This window comes from Vipera ursinii (genome assembly GCF_947247035.1).
Source record: "Vipera ursinii genome assembly, chromosome: 7".
Lineage (NCBI taxonomy): Eukaryota > Metazoa > Chordata > Lepidosauria > Squamata > Viperidae > Vipera > Vipera ursinii.
This window is the reverse complement of record NC_139521.1, coordinates 77,373,333-77,393,116: the sequence shown is the minus strand read 5'-3', so window position 1 is coordinate 77,393,116 and position 19,784 is coordinate 77,373,333. Positions and strand designations below refer to the sequence as shown.

Sequence of the window (19,784 nt, the reverse complement as noted above, 5' to 3'; positions counted from 1 at the left end):
GGGCTAAGAGGGACAGCATCGGCTGAGGGCTGCATGGCTGGGACAGAGGGGGAGGAGGGGCACAAAACGAGGGCAAGTGGGTGAAGGCCTCAGGGCTGCACCCCAGCTGGTGCCATGGACAGAGGGCAGGCGTTGTCCCTCCCTGCCCCACATGGCTGGCTGGATTGCCCTACCCGTTGGCAGCACATTAGCCAGACCTTCTCCACCGGAAAACACCCCCCCAACGCTCTTCATCTGCCCTTGTCAGCACAAAACCAGGCTCTCCCCACTGCCAGCTCCTCTGCCTGCTGCTGATCCAGGTCCCTGCCAACCTGAGTGTGCCAGTCACCCTGGGGACACTCCTCTGGCTCCACTGCCCACCAGTAGCCCCCTCCAGCCATCCAGACCAGAGAGTAGGGCCAGGGAGGGTCGGATGTCAGGACACTGCCTGGCGCCTCTAGGCTGGTCTGGCTACCCCCCCTCCCCTGGGTGGGATGCCCACTTGGACTGGCATCTCTCCAGTTAGAATTAGGGGAGATCAAATCACCCAAGACCTGGCCCTGGCCACACAGCCAGCTGAGCTCCGCAGACAGAAGCCCTGAAGCCACTGGGCAGCCCCATTTCTGACCAAAGTGGGCCCCGAAAGCCACAAATATCAAGGAAATCCAGAGGAAAAAGCAAGCCTCCTCCTCAGGAAAAGAGGGCTGCCCGTTTCAGAATAGGGCTGCAATGGAATGGCACCAGTGCCAGCTCTTTCCTGCAAAAAACACGGGAACCAACGAAGTAAACCCTGAACGAGGACAGCAGATCCTGGAAGAAGCAGGGCTGCACGAGGGGAGCCACAAGTCTAAACGGGCACAGATCCTGGCGATTCGAGGCCGTTTCACTCACAGACTGGGCACGATGGCAAAGTGAGGGCGAGGGAGAGAGCGACTGCCTTGTGGCCAAACACAGATGCCAAACAGGTCTAAGAACAAGTGGCTTCACGTGCCTTTTCTCTGTAGAGAGAGAGAAGGGACCAGAACGAGTGCAGAGAAGAGCAACAAAAACAGTTGGAGGATTGGAGGATCAAGCATAGGAAGAAGAAGGGTTGCAGGAACTGGCAACGTCTCTAGCCTAAGGAAGAGAAGGGTTGTGTGTGTGTGTGTGTGACATGATAGCAGTATTCCGGTGTTTGAGGGGACTGCCCCAAAGGAGAGGGGGGTGTCAACCTCTTCTCCAGAGCCCCTGAAGAAGGCAGGAGAGGAAGCAACGGAGGGAAACTCATCGAGGAGAGAAGCAACCTGGAACTCAGGAGGAATTTCCTGACAGTGAGGACAATTAATCAGCTTGTCCTCCTTCAGAAGTCCTGGGTGCTCCATCACTGGAGGCTTTCAAGAAGAGACTGGACAGCCATTTGTCTGGAATGGTTCAGGATCTCCTGCTTGAGCAGGACTAGAAGACCTCTATGGTCCCTTCCAATTCTTATTCTGTATTCTATTCTGTATTCTGCAAGGCCCAATGCGGGCATGAGAAATAAAGCAATTGCTACAGGTAAACGTATTTGCTTGTCAAACTTTGTTCTGCAGAATAAAGTAAAATAAAACAAAGAGGCTGAATCTGGGGCATCTCAGGAGTTCATGGCCTCCGGGGCAACCAAGGACATGTTCCATCTCATCGATGGCCGAACACACGGCAGGCCTGTGTGTGTGTGTGTGTGTGTTCGCGATGCCATCTGGCTGCCATTAACAGTGTCCTGTTGCCCTGGACAGAGCCCTCTCGGCAAACCCCCCCCCTGCCTCTCTCCTCCTGCAGGGAGCCGGGCCTCTTTGATGGGCCCTCCAGAGCACTTGAGGGACCTACTAGGGTTCCAGAGGGAGATGGGGGGGTTTGCTGGAATGGGGGGGCTGGGGTTTTGGACTGCCTCTGTATGATGGTCCGGGTGAGGCCTTGGCTGAGCTGCTGGTGGGAGGGGAGGAAGTCCCAGCAGAGAGCCCTGGAGCCACTGGAGGCAGACTCGGAGCAGCCCAGCCTGGGGGCAACAAGGATGCCCTCTTTGCCCCCCGTTGATAGCGGCCAGCAGCTGCTCAGGGGAGCCCCATTCCCAGGGGGCAGGTGGGCTCCTCAGGCCGCATTATCCAGGCTCTCCGATCGATCAGGAGACTCCCCTCCCCAACTCCAGGCTGGACCCCATTTGGCTGGGTGGCTATTTTGGCTTTCAGGTTTAAAAACAACATGGGACCTTGGCGGGGGGGGGGGGGCACCGAGCAACCCCTTGTTCTTAATACAGGAAGCCCCCCTGCGCACATTGGGCTTCTCAAAAAGGAAGCAAAAGCCGCAGCTTGGTGCTGTTTTGTTTGCTCACCATCCTGGGGAAACCCCAATGCTGCCACCGGTCAGCTGCCCTCCTGGCTCCGCCCGCACACCCAGCCCAATCTCGCATCGGCCGGCCAGCTGCGCAGGGCTCCGGTCCGGAGGCCTCGGGGCGACCCCGGTCCTACGCGCGGAGGCGCCGGGCCCACGCCGGCTCCCGGGAACGGCCCTCCACCCCCAGCCCGGCTCCCCATCCAAGAGCGCCCAAGTGCTCGGCCGCGCTCAGACCCGGGGCCGCGGAGCCCCGCAGGCAGGCCCGGCAAACTGAACGGCTGCGCGCGCGCGGAGGGGGGTTGAGTTCCTCTCCGGTCCGGAGAAGGAGAGGCGAAAACCGCGCCGTTCCTCCCGGCTGGAAGCCGGTGGAAAACCTAATATCCGCGCCCTTCCCGCCGGCCTGGCGGCTGCGGGGCAACAGGAGCGTGACCAGGGCCAGCTCTGCGCCCCGCCCGTCGGAAGGCCCGCCCGGAGGGGGGTCGGGCGCAGCGCTGCCTCCGCCCCGAGACACCAGGAGCGCCGCGGAGTGAAGCCGAAGGGCCGCGTCGAAGCCAGCGGGGCGGACGCGCCCAGTCCCGTCCCGCCGAGCCCGGGCGGGGGGCCGGAGCGAAGGTGAAGGAGCGCGGGGCGGACGGCCCGACCGGGGGCGCACCGAAGCGGGGGCTCCGCGCGGCTTCAGCCGCCCTCCGTGGCTCCGGTACCGCGGGGAGGGGGGAGGGGCCCGGCGGTGGCCTGAAGGCGGCGCTCTCCTCTCCGTGCAGCCGAGCCCGAGTGGGATGAGGCCGCGGGGCCGCCAGGGCGCTCTCCGCCTGGCGGGCTTTGGCGGAGAAGAACTGCGGGCGACCGACGGGCCCGAGACCATGTGCAGAGCGCCCTCCGTCCGACGCAGCCCCCCTTCCGTCGCGGCGCGGCTGCAAAGCGATCCGACCCCGAGCAAGGTACGCGCTGCCGCCGGGACGCTCCGGAACCTCCGGCTCGGCTCTTCTCGCCGCCCCGCCCGCCCGCGGGGCCCGTCACGTGGGGGGCGGTTCGGGGGCGGGGCCGGGGGCGACGCGCGGGCCCCCCGCCGCCTCCTTTGTTCGGGCGGAGGGGGCGCGGCCGGGCGCCCATTGGCGGGGCGGCGCCGCGGGGCAGCCGGGCGGGAGGCGGCGGCGGCGGCGGCGGCGGCGGGGCGATGGGCGCGGCGGCCGGGGAGCGTGGCCGGGGAACGCGGCGGCCCGGGGAGGCGAGGGGGTGCGGCGGCCGGGACGCCGGCGCCAGCTGGGGCGGGGAAGGGGCTCAGCCGGCCCCCCGGGGCCCGTAAAGGCGCAGCTCCGCTGGGCGGGCCCGGCCGCGCCCTCCCCGCCCTGATCCCGGGGTTCCCCGCAGCGACGGCGGCGCCCCCATGGATATTGACCTGGACTACGAGCGCCCCAACGTCGAGACCATCAAGTGCGTGGTGGTGGGCGACAACGCGGTGGGAAAGACGCGGCTCATCTGCGCGCGGGCCTGCAACGCCACGCTCAGCCAGTACCAGCTGCTGGCCACCCACGTGCCCACCGTCTGGGCCATCGACCAGTACCGCGTCTGCCAGGAGGTGAGCCGGCGGGGCGGCGCGGGGCGGGGGGCTCGCCCGGCCCCGCCCGCCTTCTGACGCTTCGGCGCTGCCCAGGTGCTGGAGCGCTCCCGCGACGTGGTGGACGAGGTCAGCATCTCCCTGCGCCTCTGGGACACCTTCGGGGACCACCACAAGGACCGGCGCTTCGCCTACGGCAGGTGAGGGCGCCACTCCCGCGGGGGAGCTCTGCTTCCCGCTGGCCCCGTCCGGCACGGGGCGGCTGCTCTCCCGGCCCTACTGGCGGCCGCTCTTGGCTTGCCTCCTTCCTCGTCCAGGGGCCAGGCAGCAAGGCGGCTATCCCGGAAGGACCCCCCTGGGCGCCTTCAGCTGCTCAGCCCTGCCAGGGCCATCCCCTCGCCCGGTCTGTTTCCTGGAAGCCTCTGGAGCCCTTCCAGCAGTGGGAGATGATGCTTCCCTGTTCTGGGGGGCGGGGTGTGTGTGTGTTCTCCCTTGCTTCTGCCCCCCCCCCCATGGAGGCCATGCAGGAGGGACTCGGCTCCAGGGTTTGAGAGGGAGCAGTCAAGTGGCCTATGCAGCCTCTGGGTGGGAGGGGGCTGCACAGGCGGCGCTCTGGAAAGAAGGGGGCTCTGGGGTGCTGCTGGGGCGCTGCGGAGTAGTAGAGCCAGCCCTCCACCTTGGCCTTGGGTTGCCCACACTCAGGGTGGCTCTTTGTGGCCACTGCCACAAGGTCTGGTGGGCCCAGGGGTCGTCTCTGCAACTAGGGGGGAAGGTTCCCTGCCTGAGGCTGTCCCCCCTCCCCCTCTTTTCCTTGACAGATCTGATGTGGTGGTGCTCTGCTTCTCCTTGGCCAACCCCAACTCGCTGCGGCACGTGAAGACCATGTGGTACCCAGAAATCAAGCACTTCTGCCCACGTACCCCCATCGTGCTGGTGGGCTGCCAGCTGGACCTGCGCTATGCAGACCTTGAGGCAGTGAACCGGGCGCGTCGTCCCTTGGCCAAGTAGGGCCCGTCCCGCTGTCTGAGGCCACTCATTCTGGGGGGGCTGGCAGGTGTGGTCAGCCCCCCATCCTAGATCGGTTCCTGCCTGTCCCATGGGGGTGCCTCCGCTCTCTGCCCTTCGGGGGGGGCCTTCCTGGGCATTCTTTGCTTATTGGGGTCCCTCCTGCTTTATTTCAGGCCCATTAAACCTTCGGATATCCTGTCCCCTGAGTGCGGGCATGAGGTAGCCAAGGAGCTGGGCATCCCGTACTACGAGACGAGCATCGTGGCCCAATTTGGCATCAAGGATGTCTTCGACAATGCAATTCGGGCCGCCCTCATCTCCCGTCGCCACCTCCAGTTCTGGAAATCTCACCTGAAGAAGACGCAGCATCCACTGCTGCAAGCCCCCTTCCTGCCTCCCAAGCCTCCCCCACCCATCATCCACATCCCTGAGCCAGTTGTCGGGGAAGGGCGGGGGCCCAGCTCGCTCTTCCACGAGCCCCTTTGCGCCGATGTGGTCTTCCGCCTGCCAGGAGGACACCAGCTGTTTGCGCACAGGGTCTACCTGGCCACAGCCTGCTCCCGATTCTACGACCTGTTCGCGGGGCACATGGGGGATGGGCCGGCCGGCGGGAAGGAGCCAGCCGGGCGGACAAAGAGCTTGGACACAGCGGACCAGGGATGCCCAGCCACAGCCACACGGGCCGTGCCGCTGCGGCCATCTCAGAGCGATGAGCCGCTATGTGCTGCTCGGATGCCCGGCCCGGTTTCTGGCTGTGGCCGGGGCATCGTTGACGTGCAGCAGGAGAGGGTGCGGGATCCGGTCACGCAGCAAGAGAAGCCGATGACAGCCGTGTACCTGGATGAGCCGGTGCAGCTGGGCCCTTTCCAGGTGGTGCTGGAGTACCTGTACACCGGGCACTTGGATCCCCTCCAGGCTAGCCTCATGCAGGTGGCCGCCATGGCCGAGCTGCTGGAGGTGTTTGATTTGCGCATGATGGTCGCCAACATCCTGAACAAGGAGAGCTTCATGAACCACGAGATCACCAAGGCCTTCCACGTGCGCCGGGCCAACCGGATCAGGGAGTGCCTGAACAAAGGCTCCTTCGCAGGTAGCTGAGAGGAGGGAGGCTGGAGAGCAGACCCGGTGGGCCACCCAGTGCCCAGGACTGACCCCCCTGCCTCCCCCCTTGGCAGATGTGGTGTTCCTGGTTGATGATGGCTCCGTGCCAGCACATAAGCCCCTCCTCTTGGCAGGCTGCGACTTCATGGTGGCCATGTTTGGGGGCACCTTCCGGGAGAGCTGTGCTGCTGAGGTGAGGCGGGCAGCCCTGCTGCCACCTTATAAGTGGAGGGCAGGCTTGTGCAGGGGACGATGCCATGGCTGTGGCTCAGTGGGCAGCCTAAGCTGCTGTGCATGTGCCGCTGGGGGGGGTGCCCAGTTGGGTGTCTTCCCCGCCTGGGTGTGTGGAAGCCCCAGCTTGGCCCCCAGAGACACCAGCCACGTGGCTGGAATAAGGGGGCTTCGTGGTGGCAAGAGACCACAGGGCCTGCCCTCCCCAACTCTTTCCTGGGGATGAATGGAGGAGAGCTTGCCCGCCTGTGAGGCTCCTGAGCTTGGTTCTCTGCTTGGCTGCTGACCCCAAGGGCCAGGGCCAGTGTCCGGAGTAGCCAGCCAGCCCCATCGTCTGGGACCTCTTCAAAAAAGGATCAGGGGGCTCCACCTGCCCCCAACGCCAACCTCCCCCTGCCAGCCTGCCGGCTTCCTCTTCCCTCAGCGCTGCCCCCCTCCCCTCCGCTTGCTGGCGACCATGGAAGTTGCAGCTTTGTGCTTCGAATTCCTCCCCAATGGCCCGGGGCAGCTGCTGGAGGCGAAGGGTGGGCTGAAGCGGGCAGAGGCCTCCCTGAGCACCCTCTCTCCCACCCCCAGGTCTCCCTGCCGGGCACCAACTGCGCCTGCCTTCGGGCTGTGCTGGAGTTCCTGTACACCGGCCTCTTTGTGCCCAGCCCAGACCTGGACGCCATGGAGCTGCTGGTGCTCACCAACCGGCTGTGCCTGACCCGCCTGCAGGCCTTGACTGGTGAGTCTCTTTTGGGCTCCCCTCGGCCACAATGTAACGCTTCTGGGCACCGAGGGCGGCACAGTGGAAGCAGCCAGGCAGGGGCCGGGAAGCGGGCGTTCCAGGGGGCAGCGAGTGCCGTTTCTTCTTTTCTTCCCAGAGCAGCACGCCGTGGATGAGCTGGTGCGTGCCAGCCTTCAGCAGGTGGAGATCGATGCCCAGGTGATCCTCTACCTGGAAATGACACAGGTATGGTGCAGACTCACCAGACCGGCTGCCGCCTTGGCCCCCACACTGAGCGGTAAGCTGAGCGGAGGAGGGGGTCCCTGCAAGTTTAGATTTTTTAAACCCACCTTTATTATTTTTATAAATAATTCAGGGTGGCAAAGAAAGTTCCTCCTCTTTTTCTCACAACAACCGCCCTGGGAGGCGGGTGGGGCTTAGAGAGAGTGACTGGCCCAAGGTCGCCCAACCGGCTTTCAGGCCCGAGGTGGGACTAGAACTCTTCACCGCAGGCCGAAAGTGGGCTTGGAGGCAGCCCGTGCCAGATTGCCCCCTCCCGGGGCAGGGAGGTGGCCCCAGGGAGCGGCTGGCCTGACTCTGCTCCTCCCCACAGTTCCACCACGCCCTCCAGCTGGCCGCCTGGTGCCTCCACTACATCTGCACCAACTACAACCAGGTCTGCCGCCGGTTCCCGCGCGAGATGAAGGCCCTGTCTCCCGGTAAGCCCTGCGGCCGAGGGAAGGGGCCGGCTCCTGGGGCCGGTTGCGGCTTTTGGCCTCCCTCGACCCATCCCCCTCTGCACAGCAGGAAGGAATTGGGGTGGGGTTCCCCTGGAGGCGGCCCCCTCTCTTCCCCTGGGGCTGCCTCTCAGCTGACGCCTGCCGGGCCTGGCTTCTCCCCAGAGAACAGGGCCCACTTTGAGAGCCACCGCTGGCCCCCCATCTGGTACCTGAAGGAGGAGGACCGCTACCTGCGCATGCAGAAGGAGCGGGCGCAAGAGGAGGAGGCCCTCCGCAAGCAGCACCCGCGCAGCAAGTGGTGCTTCTGGCGCCCCCACCGGCCCAGCCCTGTCTCCTGAGGAGGGCCCCACCCTGCTGCTGCCGCCTTTGCCGGGGAGGGGTGCCTCTCCATCCCCGGCTCCGTGCCTCTTGCCGTGGCTGCCATGCCTTTATGGGGGGGAGGGACCCAGCATTGGTTGCTACCTCTGACCTTGGCAGTATTCTGGGAGGGGTGGGGGGATGAGTGACCAGGCAGGTGATGGAGGAAAAGGGAGGGGGGGGTTTGTGGTGTGATTATGTGCTGTGGAAGGGGATCAGTGGGGGGATTTGGGGGAGGCCGGGTGGGTGCATGAGTGGAGGGGCCGGAGCCCCCTTGTTGGGGGGCCACTAGCCGTAGAAAGGGCTCCCTCTTCCCTTCCCGTGGGGGGGGGAAGTGCGGAGGGGCTTTGTGGCCGCTCCTGCCCAGAGCCGCCCTTTCCTTGGGCTGGGGCAAAGTGGTGGGAGTGCCCGCTCTTCCTTTGTGCCACCTGGTGCATTAAGGGAAATCGCTGCCAATAACTTTAGCAAAAGGGGGGGCCCTGCAGAGCTGCAGTTTTTAAACCTTTTTCACTTTTTTCTACCTGTTCCGGTTTTTTCTCAAGATGTCAACCAAGCACAAATTGATCTGGGGGTGGGCCGGTGCGACCTTCCCCACCCCGGACCGAAGGGCTTTGATGCCCCCAGGCCCCTTGTGGCCTGCGTGCATCTGCATAACCACTGTGAGCTGGGCTAGCCCCCGTTTCTTACACTGTTGAGCCGTTTGGAATCTTTAATAAAGAGCCTTTTGTATTGTGTATCCTGGAGTCTGCCAATACCTGTGGGGGGGCACCTCCCTGGCCTGCAGAGGACATGTGGGGGGGGGCACAGTGCTTGGTTCCATAATGTAGAGGCCGTGGGGCAAATGAGCCACCTTAACTATGTTCCTGCCGCTCGCCTTGCGCCCCACCCCACAACTCTTGGGAGGATGGTGGGCTTGGGGTGGGGCACCTTCCTAACCGGCAAGCCAGAAGGATCAGGAGGTGGTCAGCAGGCACTGCCGTCTCCTGCTGCATGTGGGAAATCACTTGGAAAAAAGGCAACGGCACCAGGCTTTCTTCCTTGTCAGCCAAACATAAGCTATATTTTATTCAACAGGAAAATAAGACAACTTAGCCGCTTGCTCTGAAACGCTAGAAAAGCAATCGGGGCTGTGCTGAAGCCTTTGGAGTCTAAAGAAACCCAGGCAGGGCAGGAGAACTTTCTGCAGCAGGCCCAGCCGAGCAGCCCCTCTTCCCTGGGGCTGCGAGACAGTTGCCCTCCCACGGGGCGGAAGCCTTGGGAACAACGCGCCAGCAGGGACAGGACAGGCTCCCTGCTTAAGCTCTGCTGCGGGCAGGACGGAGGGGGCGCCCTGAGCTACTGGGCCAAAGGAAGCGCCAAATCCCCGGGGAAGCCTGCTTGGGCCAAAAAAAGGAAGGGCCTTTTGGGAAGCGGGGGCAGAGCTCCCTTCATGGGCCGCCCTGCCCTGCCCAAGCTGGCTTCGACACGCCAGGCAAACTCCTTCCTCCGCGTCCAGCAACTACCCTACACCTGGTGGTAGAGGATGATCTCGCTCAGCTCGAAGCCCGTGACAGCAAAGGTGGTGCCCTCTGGATTGCAGAAGCGGGCGCCACAAATCTGCGTATCAGTCACACACTCCGTGTGGCAATGCTCCAACTGCAGGGAAATTGGTGGGTCCCTTTCAGGCACTCCTGCCCCCCCCCCAAAGAGAGCCATCACGCTGGGAAGCACGGAGGGGCCTGACTGGAGGGAGCCTGTCCTGAGGCTCCCAAGCAACGAACCACTGCCAGGGTGGCCCCCCAGGCCCAGAGACCTTTAGCAGGCATCCTTACTGCCTTAACACCCCAGCCAGTCTTGGGACAAGGTGGGCACATTCCAGCTGAGTAAGAGGAGCACCAAGCTTTCCCCTGCCCCATTTCCCCAGCCAGGAGGTGAAGCAAGAGACGCAGCCTAGGAATCCATGGAAAGACGGGCGTTTCCACCCCTTCAACCGAGCAGTTCTTGGGCTCACCTCAATGCTGTCTGTGTCCGCATTGCGGCTCAGTCCCCAGACCCGCACGAAGGAGTCCTCGGCCGCAGACAGCAGCTGGGCAGGAGACAGAGAAGAGAAGGCCTGGGGGGTGGGGATCTCCGGGTCTGCAGGCCTGGACTGGAGACCCTTCCCACAGAAGGTGACCCAGGAGAGCGCCAAAGCTGCCTGAGGGGGTTCTAGCTGGGTGCCCCCACATCCCTTCAGGCAGGTTGCGATTGGGGTGACCTGCCCACGGGAAGAGGGCGGGCAGCTCCACCAGCTCTGCAGAGCCTGCCTGTCCCCTGTGCCAAAGAGCCCAGGTCTGTGCATGCTGCAGCTCAGGCGCACTCACGTCTCCAAGGTTGGCATTGAGAACCAGAGAACCGGAGCTGTGCCCTACGGTGGCCTTTTGCCAAACTCTGGCTCCCCTCCCCCATCACGCTGGGCTCACCTTCCCCGAGAGCGGGGCCAGGTCCAGGGCGTAGATCCAGCGTGCGTGAGCGCTGACTTGGGCTCTCAGGGTCCCTTGTGCCGCTTCGTACAAGCGAATCTGCCCGTCCCCGTAGCCGGCAGCCACAAGCCCGTTCCACAGCTTCACCGAGGAGCAGGTGCAGCTGGGCGTGAAGGGGAGGAATCAGGCCCTGCTGGGCGGGTGCTGGAGCTCAGAGGCCGAGCACCTCCTGCCACGGGCAGGCCAGCACCCCACGCCCTCAAGCGAACTGAGCAAGACCGGCAGCAGGGGGGATATCGCTGCCTCGCTCTTGCGGCCTGGGACCCCTGGTTCCACTGTGAGGAGAGGAGGGTCTCGCCTCCACCCTCTGCTCCGAGCAGCCACCCTGAGCTCCGCATAGCAGCCGGGCCTTCCTGCTGTGCAGAACTTCCATATGCCCCCCACCTCTTTTGCCTCGGGTCCCCTTCTCCCCCACCGGCCCGTACTCAGAAGCTGGAATTTTGGTGATCAGCCGGAATGTCTCTCCAGACCCCCAAACGCACAACGCTCCAGAGTCGTCTGCCGTCACCAGATCTGCAGCTCCCTCCTGCAATGGGAGACAGGACTGTCCTCGGTGACCTGTGGCCTTTCGAAGGCCGGTCTGAATGGCTGCCTCGCGGTCAGGAGAACCCAGACAGCCACACAGGAGGGCCAAAGGGCTGGGTACCGCTTCCCCAGGGAGCTCAAAGATGACCAGGGAGGCAGCCCAGAGGGAGTCTGGTGTGTGTGTGTGTGTGTGCTCAGGCTGGCCCCCTCTGGCCTTACCGGCTGCTCACAGAGCTCTGCGCCGATGTCCGTGATGGGGCTGCTGTGCTGCTCAAGGACTTCGCTCAACGTGATGTTGGTGCCTTTGGAGGGGACGTCAAAGACGAGGACCGAACCGGTGGATGTCCCTGCAAGGGGAGGGGAATTGGCCCAAACGGCTGCCTCCTCCAGCAGCCTCAGGCTGTGCAATGAGGGGACCTCCCGGCCACAATCCTTCCCCCCAACCCCGTCGTGCCACTTTCAGAGGAGTTCTTTGGTGGCTGACCTCAGCTGGGGACCCGTCCGCCACCCTATGATGGCCCAGCCGCGTCCTGGGGCCCCTCCCACCTCCCGGCTTGCTCACCTACACACACGAAGTGCAGTCCGGTGGCTCCAATCCCCCGGGCAAACAGCACCATCCCTGGGGGGGGGGGCGGAAAGCGAAGGTGAGCGGCCGGGATGCAACCCCCCCACAGCCCCCTCTGCTCCTACCGGGGCTTCCCGGAGTTCAATGGGTAGGCCCCTTTGGACAGCTCCTTGGGCGCCAGGGGCGGCGGGGGGGGGGGAGGCCTGGTCCTGGGCAGGGGCGGGCAGTCGGGGGGGGGCGGGTTCCTGCGTGGTGGGGGGGGGGGTGAAAGTACCTGCCGAGGCCTCCATGCCGTCCAGGGCGTGCCAGTAGACCATGGCGGAGCCGTCGGGCTCGTACATCTGCCGGGAGAGGCGGAGGAGCAGGTTGGGTGCAGATTCCCCCCCTCCCCCCCGGCTCCCCCCCCGCCCCCCCGGGACTCACCTGGACGCCCTTCCAGGAGGCCAGCACCAGCAGCGTCCGCGAGGGCAGCGCGCACCAGGCCGCCTGCAAGAGGGCAGCGTTTCTGGCGGGGCGCCGGCCGCTTCCCCCCCGGCCTCCCCCGCCCTCCCGCCCGCCCCGCGCCGGACCTGCGTGACGAGGGGGGGCCCGAGGCCGCCCTGCCGGGCCTGCAGCTGTCGGTGCGCGCAGGCCGCCCCGTCCGCCGCCGCGCTGACCAGCCCGACCGAGGCGCCGTGCACGCTGGCGAAGTAGGTGAGGCGCTTGGCCGGCAGCGGCAGGACGCTCAGGTTGTTGTAGAGCGCCAGGCTGCTCCCGCGCAGCGCCAGACCGCGCTCCGCCCGCCGGTACATCGCCCTCGCCCTCGCCCCCCCTCCGGCTGCCGGCCGGGCCCGCGCGCAGGCGCGGAGGGGCGGGGCGGGCGCGGCGGCCGTTGCCCGGGGAAGGCGTCGGGCGGGGGGAGGCGGCGGCGGGGATGGCCACCCGCGACCGCCTGGCCCAGGCCAAGTCCCGCGCGGAGCGGTCGCGCCCGCCCACCGTGCCGGTGCCGCAGGTGGAGATCGTGCCGGGGCGGCTGTCGGAGGGCGAGTGGCTCTCGCTGCTGGCCTTCGAGGAGGCGGAGGACGCGGTGGGCGACCTGCTGGCGGCGCTGCTGGACCAGGCGCTGGCCGGCTGCTACCAGGTCTACCTGGCCCGGCAGGTCAGCGCGGGGGGGGCTGCGGGGGGGGGCGGGGGGGCTTCCCGGGAGGCCCCCCCTGAGCCGCCGGCCCCCCCCGCAGCGCGTGCCCTACGTGATCGCCCAGGCGCGGGAGGCGATGCTGCAGATCGCGGAGTGGCGCTTCCTGGCGCGGGACGAGGGCGAGAGCGACGTGCCGGCCGACCCGGCCTGGCAGGAGGACGAGGAGACGGCCGCCGCCGTGCCGGACTCCTGGGCGCAGGGCTCCGTGCCGCTGCTGCAGACCGTGCCCAGCCCGGAGGGGGAGGTAGGCGCGGCGCAGCCGGGGGAGGCCGGGGGGGGCGGGCGCCCCGGCCTGTCGGTCTGGCGCTCGGCGGGCGCTTCGGGCCGGGGCGTGCCGGGAGGGTCCGGGGGGGGGGCGAAGGCCTGGGCTGCCCTGCCGATCCCTTTCCCGCAGGTGCCCGCGGGCCGAGCGCCGTCGGGGGAAGCGCCCGCCCTGCCGGGGCTGCCGGGCGAGGAAGCCGCCGAGGCCGAGCTGCCCCTCCCGTGGGGGGAGGAAGGGCCCCCGGAGCCCTCCCTGCTGGCGGCCAAGCCCCCCAGGCCGAAGGCGCGCAGGGGGCTGCCGAAGGGCCGGGCTGAGCCCCCGCCCGCACCCAGGACTGCCCCTGCCCGGCCGCCCTTCAAAGGCAGGCCGCCCCCTTGCTGGCCGCCCTCGGCTGGAGGGCCGGGCGGCGGGAAGAAGGCGGCCTCCGAGCAGGAGCGGCTTCGGCGGAAGCTCTCCCGGGGGGCCCTGGAGGGCAGCTCCCTGAGGCTGCTGGGGAGCGCGCAACCCCTGCTGCCCCCCTCCTGCAGCAACCTCCTCCGGATCCAGATGCGCCGCCCCCCCAACATCAGGGATGTTTTCTACGACAAGATGGGCAACGTCACGCTGGTGCCTCACCTGGAGCTGGCCTGCCTGCCTAAGCGGTGGATCAAGCCCACCGTGGAAGTGGTGGACCCCAACGTGGAGTCTAGGCGCCAGGAGACCCTGAAGATGGTCTCGGGCCGCTGCAAGCAGCCCCGTCCCCCCGGAGGCCCTGCCGCAGCCAAGCGGGTCCCCGTGGATCGAAGCAGCGTCCTGGCTCATGCTGGCCCCGAGCCGGAGGGCCCCTTGGAGGCGACGCAGGAGGCCTGCCGGGAGCAAGCGGCCTATTCTCCTCTTCCACCAGGAAAGGCCCTTGAGCCCACCAGCTTTGTGTTTGTCAAACCCACCGTGCTGGTGGAGACGGTCGACCTGGCCCCGGGAGTGAGCCTCCGCCGTGGCGGTGCCGGCCCTCTGAACGCGCGCTTGCAGCCTGTGGTTGGGGCAGAAGAAGTCACGGAGGCGGGCAGGTCCCTTCCCAGAGGGACCAAAGGGCCCTTCCTTCAGGAGCCCCCGCTTTGGCCACACTTGAGCCCCAGAGCCGTGCTGGGCTGAGGTGCTCACCGGCCACATCCCAGCCTCACCCTGTCCTAAAATAAAATGAAGCCTTGGATGTGGCCACTCGCACACCTTTGGCTTTTCTACAAACCCCCGACTCTGGCTGATAATCAAAGAGAGGGGTTTGGGGAGAGCAGATCTGTCAGCAGAGTCCCGCAGAGGGCCCCCTCCCGAGAAGAGCCGGGGGGGGGGAGGGTTCCAGCAGCCCTCTGTGTTTACAGCTCCCAATGGTACAGATATTTTTTTTCCCAAAGAAAGTTTGCCTTGGTTGTCCTCCGTAAGCCAGTGAGAAAGGGGGGCTGAAACCCCAGGAAATCGGGGGGGGGGGAGGAAGAGGTGGGTGGGAGGGAAAACTGCCCTGATGGACACAGGAAACTGCCCTTAGAAATTGGTGGCGCTCTCTCTCTCTCTCTCTCAAAATAGCAGGATGGGCTTACACTGGCACTAAATAAAAGCTGTGCACACTTGCTGAAAATACCTTTTGGGTATAAATAATGCCCCTCCATAGCGATAAAAAGATTGCAGACAATTGTGGGGCCTTACAAAGAAAATAGTGCAATCTCCCAGAGGAGTGAAACGGTCTCCCCAAGTACTTAAAACTTGTTCAATCAGTCGTGGGCTCTGGAGTGTTTGGCAAATTAGAATAACTTACCTTTACCACATTCTGTGATCAAATTGCATTTTGAATTAACACCTAAAAGAGAAGCTGTTTAGAGAAGCCGGCTGTTCCTATTTACACTTGCAAGATGTGAGATAACAATTTTTTTTCCCCTAACCCCGACTGGACAGTTGTTTCCCTCTTTTGTTGTGGTAGGTGCCCAATACCTGCAGGGGTACGCAACCTTGGCTCTTTTCTGACTCGTGGACTTCAACTCCCAGAATTCCCGAGCCAGCCACGCTGAGGGAAAAGGGAGAGGTTTCCAAGCTGAGCCAGGCTGGCTCGGGAATTCTGGGAGTTGAAGTCCACCAGTCATAAAAGAGCCAAGGTGGCCTAGCCCTGTGCTAGACCCTTCAGCCTCATCCTTATGCAACCTCAGCAACTCTGGTTGTGGAGGGTCAGTGAAAGAATCCCTTTGTGAGTGGAATTCTGGAGACTGTCTGCTGTTTGGGCTCAGTGTGCCCACCTGGGAAGGACCCTGATGCGGTTAGTAACTAATTGGGAGAGTTTTATTAAACACCATGCTGCTTATTCCCATCCTATAAAGTTCCCCTGCTTCAGTGTCTGAGCTGTTAATTCTAAATTAGCTGACAGCTCGAGAATTTCTGAAAACAAGGCCTTCCTCCTGCTAACCAATACACCACACAAAGCTTGTTTAAAATGAGCTGGTGGGGGTGACAACCGTGTCGTTGGTACCTCACAGTGTTTTTACTAGAGGATGCTGTATAGGATGATTTCACCCAACATAATCTACAGGTCCAGTAACACAGAGGAGAAGATGCCTAACTGCCCTACAGACGGGAATTTCTTAGGTGCCATTAAACTTTGAATGCAGAATTTTCATAAAGTTTGCATATTAATAGAGCCAGTGTGAATCTACAGTATTTTTCCCCCAATTTGCACACATCCTGGATCTAGAAATAAAATCAAATGCAGCTCTGAAATCAATAAAGGCAACATAAAGTGGTGATCCAGCTTTGGGCGGGGAAGACGGAATCCGTGACCGAGGGAGGCTTCTAAGGCCTGCTTGCTCATCCGCTGAGACTGTGTATTTTCTGACCAGTCTGGACTGGTGTGAATGGAGATGATCTTTGCTAAGGATCGTCCCATAGGATCCAGCGCTCTTTACATCTACCAATCGAGAAAGTTCTTGACTTCTAATAACTCGTTTAGTGACCGAAGTTAACACAGCACTAAAAAAAGTGACATGACTGTTTTTCACACTTACCGTAGCAATCGTTGCAGCCTCCCTGTGGTCACATGATCAAAATTTGGATGCTCGGCAGCTGGCTCATCTTTATGGTGGTCGCCATGTCCCTGGGGGATCAAGCGACAAGCAAAGTCAACGGAGAAGCCAGGTCCACCTAATAACCATGTTACTGTTCTCTCCCAGCCCATGCGAGTCATTCCTATGCGCACAAGGAGAAGCTCCTCTGCCTATCCAGCAGGCAGGAACCGCAGGAGAAACCAAAACCCCTTTTATTATTTACAGAGCTGAGTCAATGTCCAAGGCAAACACAGTCCACAGAAACGCAATCCTCAACAGGAACGGCTGCCTTTGGCAACCAGCACCTCCCACACCTCCCCTTTTATTATGCAGCCAAGGCTTTGCTAATGCCTGCTCCTTTGCCTTTGGAGCCGCCCCATTGCATTCCTCTGTCCTACTCGCTTCTCTTGCCGGGCATCCTGGATATCACCCAGCTGTGAGTCATCACCGTCCAACTCACACTCCCAGCACAGCTGTGTCTCTGCCTCAGCTCCAAGACTTACAGTCTGATGAGGAGCCTGGCCGGGCTTCTCGTCAGACTGTCAGTCTTGGAGCTCCTCAGAGCCTTCCTCGACTCTGATGTCACTCCAGGCCCCTCCTCCTCCTCCTCTGAGTCCTCAGACTCAGCTGCCAGATCCACTGGCTGGCAAGGAATCACAACAGTTACTAACTTAACAACTACGTTGATTCACCGAGCAACTGTGCAAGGAAGGTGGTAAAACTCACTTAGCGACTGCCTTGCTTAGCAATGGAAATTTTGGACTCAGTTGTGCTCGTACGTGGAGGACCAGCTGTAACTTCAGCAGTGACCAAATGAGTCGGTTGGGCTTAGGCTGTTTGTGAGCTTTTGAGAGGAGTGTGGGGCCCCCGACTGGCCTCAAGGCCACCCAGAAGACCCCCTGGCCAGGCCTGGAGCGATCCCATTCTGCCTCAAGACGCCCCCCCTCCAGCTCCGGCCCTGCTGGGGGGAGCAGAACGGAACACCACGGAATAATGGCTGGAGGTGACCTTGGGGGTCTTCTAGTCCAGCCCCCTTCTCAGGCAGGAGACCCTATAACCTCTCAGACAAGAGGCTGCCCGACTTCTTACAAACTCATGTGGGGGCAAAAGCCTTTCCACTGATTAATTGTCCTCACTGTCAGATTGTTGGGGGCAATAAGCTGACTTTGTAATAATGCCGCTTGGGGTGTGTGTGAAAGCCCTAATAAGCAGGCATATACATAGAATGAAGGCTACTGCTAAGCTTGTAAGCCGCCCTGAGTCTTCGGAGAAGGGCGGGATATAAATGGAATTAAAAAAAAAATTCCTCCTTGGTTCTAGGCTGGATCTCTCCTCAGTGCTTTGGAGAATAGGTGGACCCCCTCCTCTTCTTTGTGGCAGCCCCTCAAATATTTAAAAACTGCTATCATGTCACCTCTCGTCCTTCTCTTCATTAGACTAGACCAGGGATAGGCAGCCTTGGCTCTTTTATGATTTGTGGACTTCAGCTCCCAGAATCCCTGAGAGGGCTGGCTCTGAAATTCTGGGAGTTGAAGTCCACGAATCATAAAAGAGCCGAGGCTGCCCACCCCTGGACTGGACCTACCTACTTTCTGCAACTGATGTTCTTACTGTTTCAGCCTCCAGGCTCCTAGTAGATCATTTTGACTCTTCTCTGCTCTCTTTCATGAGTCTCAACGTCTTTCTTACATAGTGGCGACAAAAACCGGATGCCGTCTTCCAAGTGTGGGCCTAGTAAAGGGGTATTGATCTTGATTCTGTCCCTCTCTTCATGCAGCTGAGCACATGGCGCCTCTCCCGCCTGTCCCAGATCCCACTTCCAAGGACGAAGGGCTTTGGGGGCAGAGCCTGCAGTCCCTCCTTCCTCCCTTCAACCCAGGAAGGACTGCTTTGGCTTCCCTTGGGAGAGTCTCGTGTCCTGTTCCCCCCCCCCCAAGGTCTGGCTCTGCCGCTCTGCCTTGACCTCCTTTCCCTGGGACGTTTTCGTCTCCTGTCCTTGAAGCGGAGACCGGGCAGGCTCCCTGGCTCCCTCCATGCTGCGCTGTGGCTTTCTAACTGCAGAGGAACAACGTGCTCATCTTTGAAGCCCCTCTGTGAATTTTATGTCCCCTGCTGCATTTTGCTATGTCCTACGAAATAAATAACTGTTCAAAGCAGTTCAAAAATATCCCGTTAACATCAAAGGTAAAATGAGAGCACCAAGGAGCTGGAAAAGCTTCTTGGGTGAGAAGCGAAATGTCTTCAAAGGAAAACATCCAGTTGCCGCCTGAGAAAGAAGCCCCTTTAGGACAACCAGGACCCCGGATGGCCAAGAAGCTCCACAGACATTTAGAACTAAGGGCACTTATCTCTAACTCCTAGGAATTAGGAGCCACAGAGTCACGATGATGGATTTGGCATCTCAAGGGCTGAAAAAACGGGGGACCCCATGCCCCCTTCTCTTATTTGGAGCACCCCCCTCTGAGCCCCACCGGTGCTCCCCCAAGCCCCAGCCAGGGGGTCTGCACGGGGGGGTGTGGGTGACTGGGGGATATCTGGAAGCTTTGTGGGACTCTCACCATTGTTTATTCCCTCGCTGTTTACTGTTTTTATTCTGCTTGCTGCCCAGAGTTTCCTCTGGTGATGGCCCTGTAGTAAGTAAATTATCTGGTTGCAAAAGATAGGAATTGCCACAAGTTGCCACTCTGTGCTCTCAGCCTTGGACCAGCCCCTCCTCCTCACCACCTCGCTGCTGCAACCCTGTGCGGCAATTTCCTTTATCTTCCATTTCTCCAGAGCTCGGCCTTGGAATGTGCTTTGGCAGTGTTACCAGGGAAGGTTTTCAGCTCCTCCTCTGATCTCTACCGGCGCCTGTTCAGATTTTGGCTGAAACCGTCATTTGCACTGTGAACAAAGAGTTTCTGGCCACAAAATCCCGGACTTTAGGTCTGAGTGAGGCAAGTGGGCTTCTTCCTCTACATTGGCCCACTCCTCAAAGGAATAATGCCTCGCTTTCCCAACCCACCGGGCGAATTGCCAAGTCTTTCAAGCGCAGCCAGTCTCCAAGTTGCTTAAGGTTTCTGAAGCGCCACTGTGACCCATAACCCTTCCTGCAATTTGTTTTTGTCTGTTGGCTTTTGGTATTGCTACACATTTGCAATCTTCTTTTATAGGGCTTAAAGGTAAAGGTCAAGGTTCCCCCGCACATACATGCTAGTCGTTTCCGACTCTAGGGGCCGGTGCTCATCTCCGTTTCAAAGCCGAAGAGCCAACGCTTGTCCGAGGACGTCTCCGTGGTCATGTGGCTGGCATGACTAGACGCCAAAGGCGCACGGAACGCCGTTACCTTTCCCACCGTAGCGGTCCCTATTTTTCTACTTGCATTTTTACGTGCTTTCGAACTGCTAGGTTGGCAGAAGCTGGGACGAGTAACAGGCGCTCGCTCTGCTACGCGGCCCTCGGCATTCGACCCGCCAAACTGCCGACCATCTGATCGACAAGCTCAGCGTCCTAACCCACTGAGCCACCGTGTCCCCTTTTTATAGGGCTTATAAAATCTGAAAATCAGAAAAATTTAAGATAAACAGGTGTGCACCCTTCGCCGTATTGATTCCTCCCGTAAGGTGGGCCACAGTTTTCACCAGGAGCTGCATTTTGTCTACTGTGTTTCCCCAGATGTAAAGACCCAGT

General features: G+C 61.8%; 4 protein-coding genes across 9 annotated transcripts in view; 3 read left to right on the top strand and 1 right to left on the bottom strand.

Annotated features, from left to right (window-relative positions):
* DCTN1 (dynactin subunit 1) overlaps positions 1 to 19,784 on the top strand; it is a 125,793-nt gene that overhangs the window by 47,816 nt on the left and 58,193 nt on the right. The gene's annotated exons all lie outside the window — the stretch shown is intronic.
* Positions 2,584 to 8,760, top strand: LOC310643253 (rho-related BTB domain-containing protein 2-like). 5 transcript variants are annotated; one of them, XR_014493041.1, is made up of 11 exons: positions 2,584 to 2,937; positions 3,087 to 3,263; positions 3,694 to 3,901; positions 3,977 to 4,080; positions 4,699 to 4,884; positions 5,062 to 5,978; positions 6,064 to 6,182; positions 6,797 to 6,947; positions 7,092 to 7,175; positions 7,543 to 7,648; positions 7,832 to 7,888. XR_014493041.1 is itself a non-coding variant. In XM_083367476.1 (11 exons), the coding sequence occupies exons 3-11, from the start codon at positions 3,710 to 3,712 to the stop codon at positions 8,005 to 8,007; spliced, it is 1,923 nt and encodes a 640-aa protein (XP_083223602.1). In that variant the 5' UTR covers positions 2,592 to 2,937; positions 3,087 to 3,263; positions 3,694 to 3,709; the 3' UTR covers positions 8,008 to 8,760. The 5 variants fall into 5 exon arrangements, 4 of the variants coding, with proteins under 4 accessions (XP_083223602.1, XP_083223600.1, XP_083223601.1 ...); XM_083367476.1 differs by having other exon boundaries at positions 2,592 to 2,937; positions 4,699 to 4,767; positions 7,087 to 7,175; positions 7,832 to 8,760; XM_083367474.1 differs by having other exon boundaries at positions 2,594 to 2,937; positions 7,087 to 7,175; positions 7,832 to 8,760.
* WDR54 (WD repeat domain 54) lies at positions 9,064 to 12,489 on the bottom strand (the record flags this gene model as incomplete). Of its 2 annotated transcripts, none has more annotated exons than XM_083367506.1 (9): positions 9,064 to 9,661; positions 10,017 to 10,091; positions 10,468 to 10,630; positions 10,953 to 11,053; positions 11,272 to 11,399; positions 11,615 to 11,671; positions 11,892 to 11,958; positions 12,041 to 12,103; positions 12,187 to 12,489. In XM_083367506.1, the coding sequence occupies 9 exons, from the start codon at positions 12,406 to 12,408 to the stop codon at positions 9,530 to 9,532; spliced, it is 1,008 nt and encodes a 335-aa protein (XP_083223632.1). In that variant the 3' UTR covers positions 9,064 to 9,529. The 2 variants fall into 2 exon arrangements, with proteins under 2 accessions (XP_083223632.1, XP_083223631.1); XM_083367505.1 differs by having other exon boundaries at positions 11,272 to 11,429; positions 12,187 to 12,408.
* LOC310643260 (uncharacterized protein C2orf81 homolog) lies at positions 12,531 to 14,262 on the top strand (the record flags this gene model as incomplete). Its single annotated transcript, XM_083367498.1, has 3 exons — positions 12,531 to 12,755; positions 12,835 to 13,038; positions 13,189 to 14,262. The coding sequence occupies 3 exons, from the start codon at positions 12,531 to 12,533 to the stop codon at positions 14,185 to 14,187; spliced, it is 1,428 nt and encodes a 475-aa protein (XP_083223624.1). The 3' UTR covers positions 14,188 to 14,262.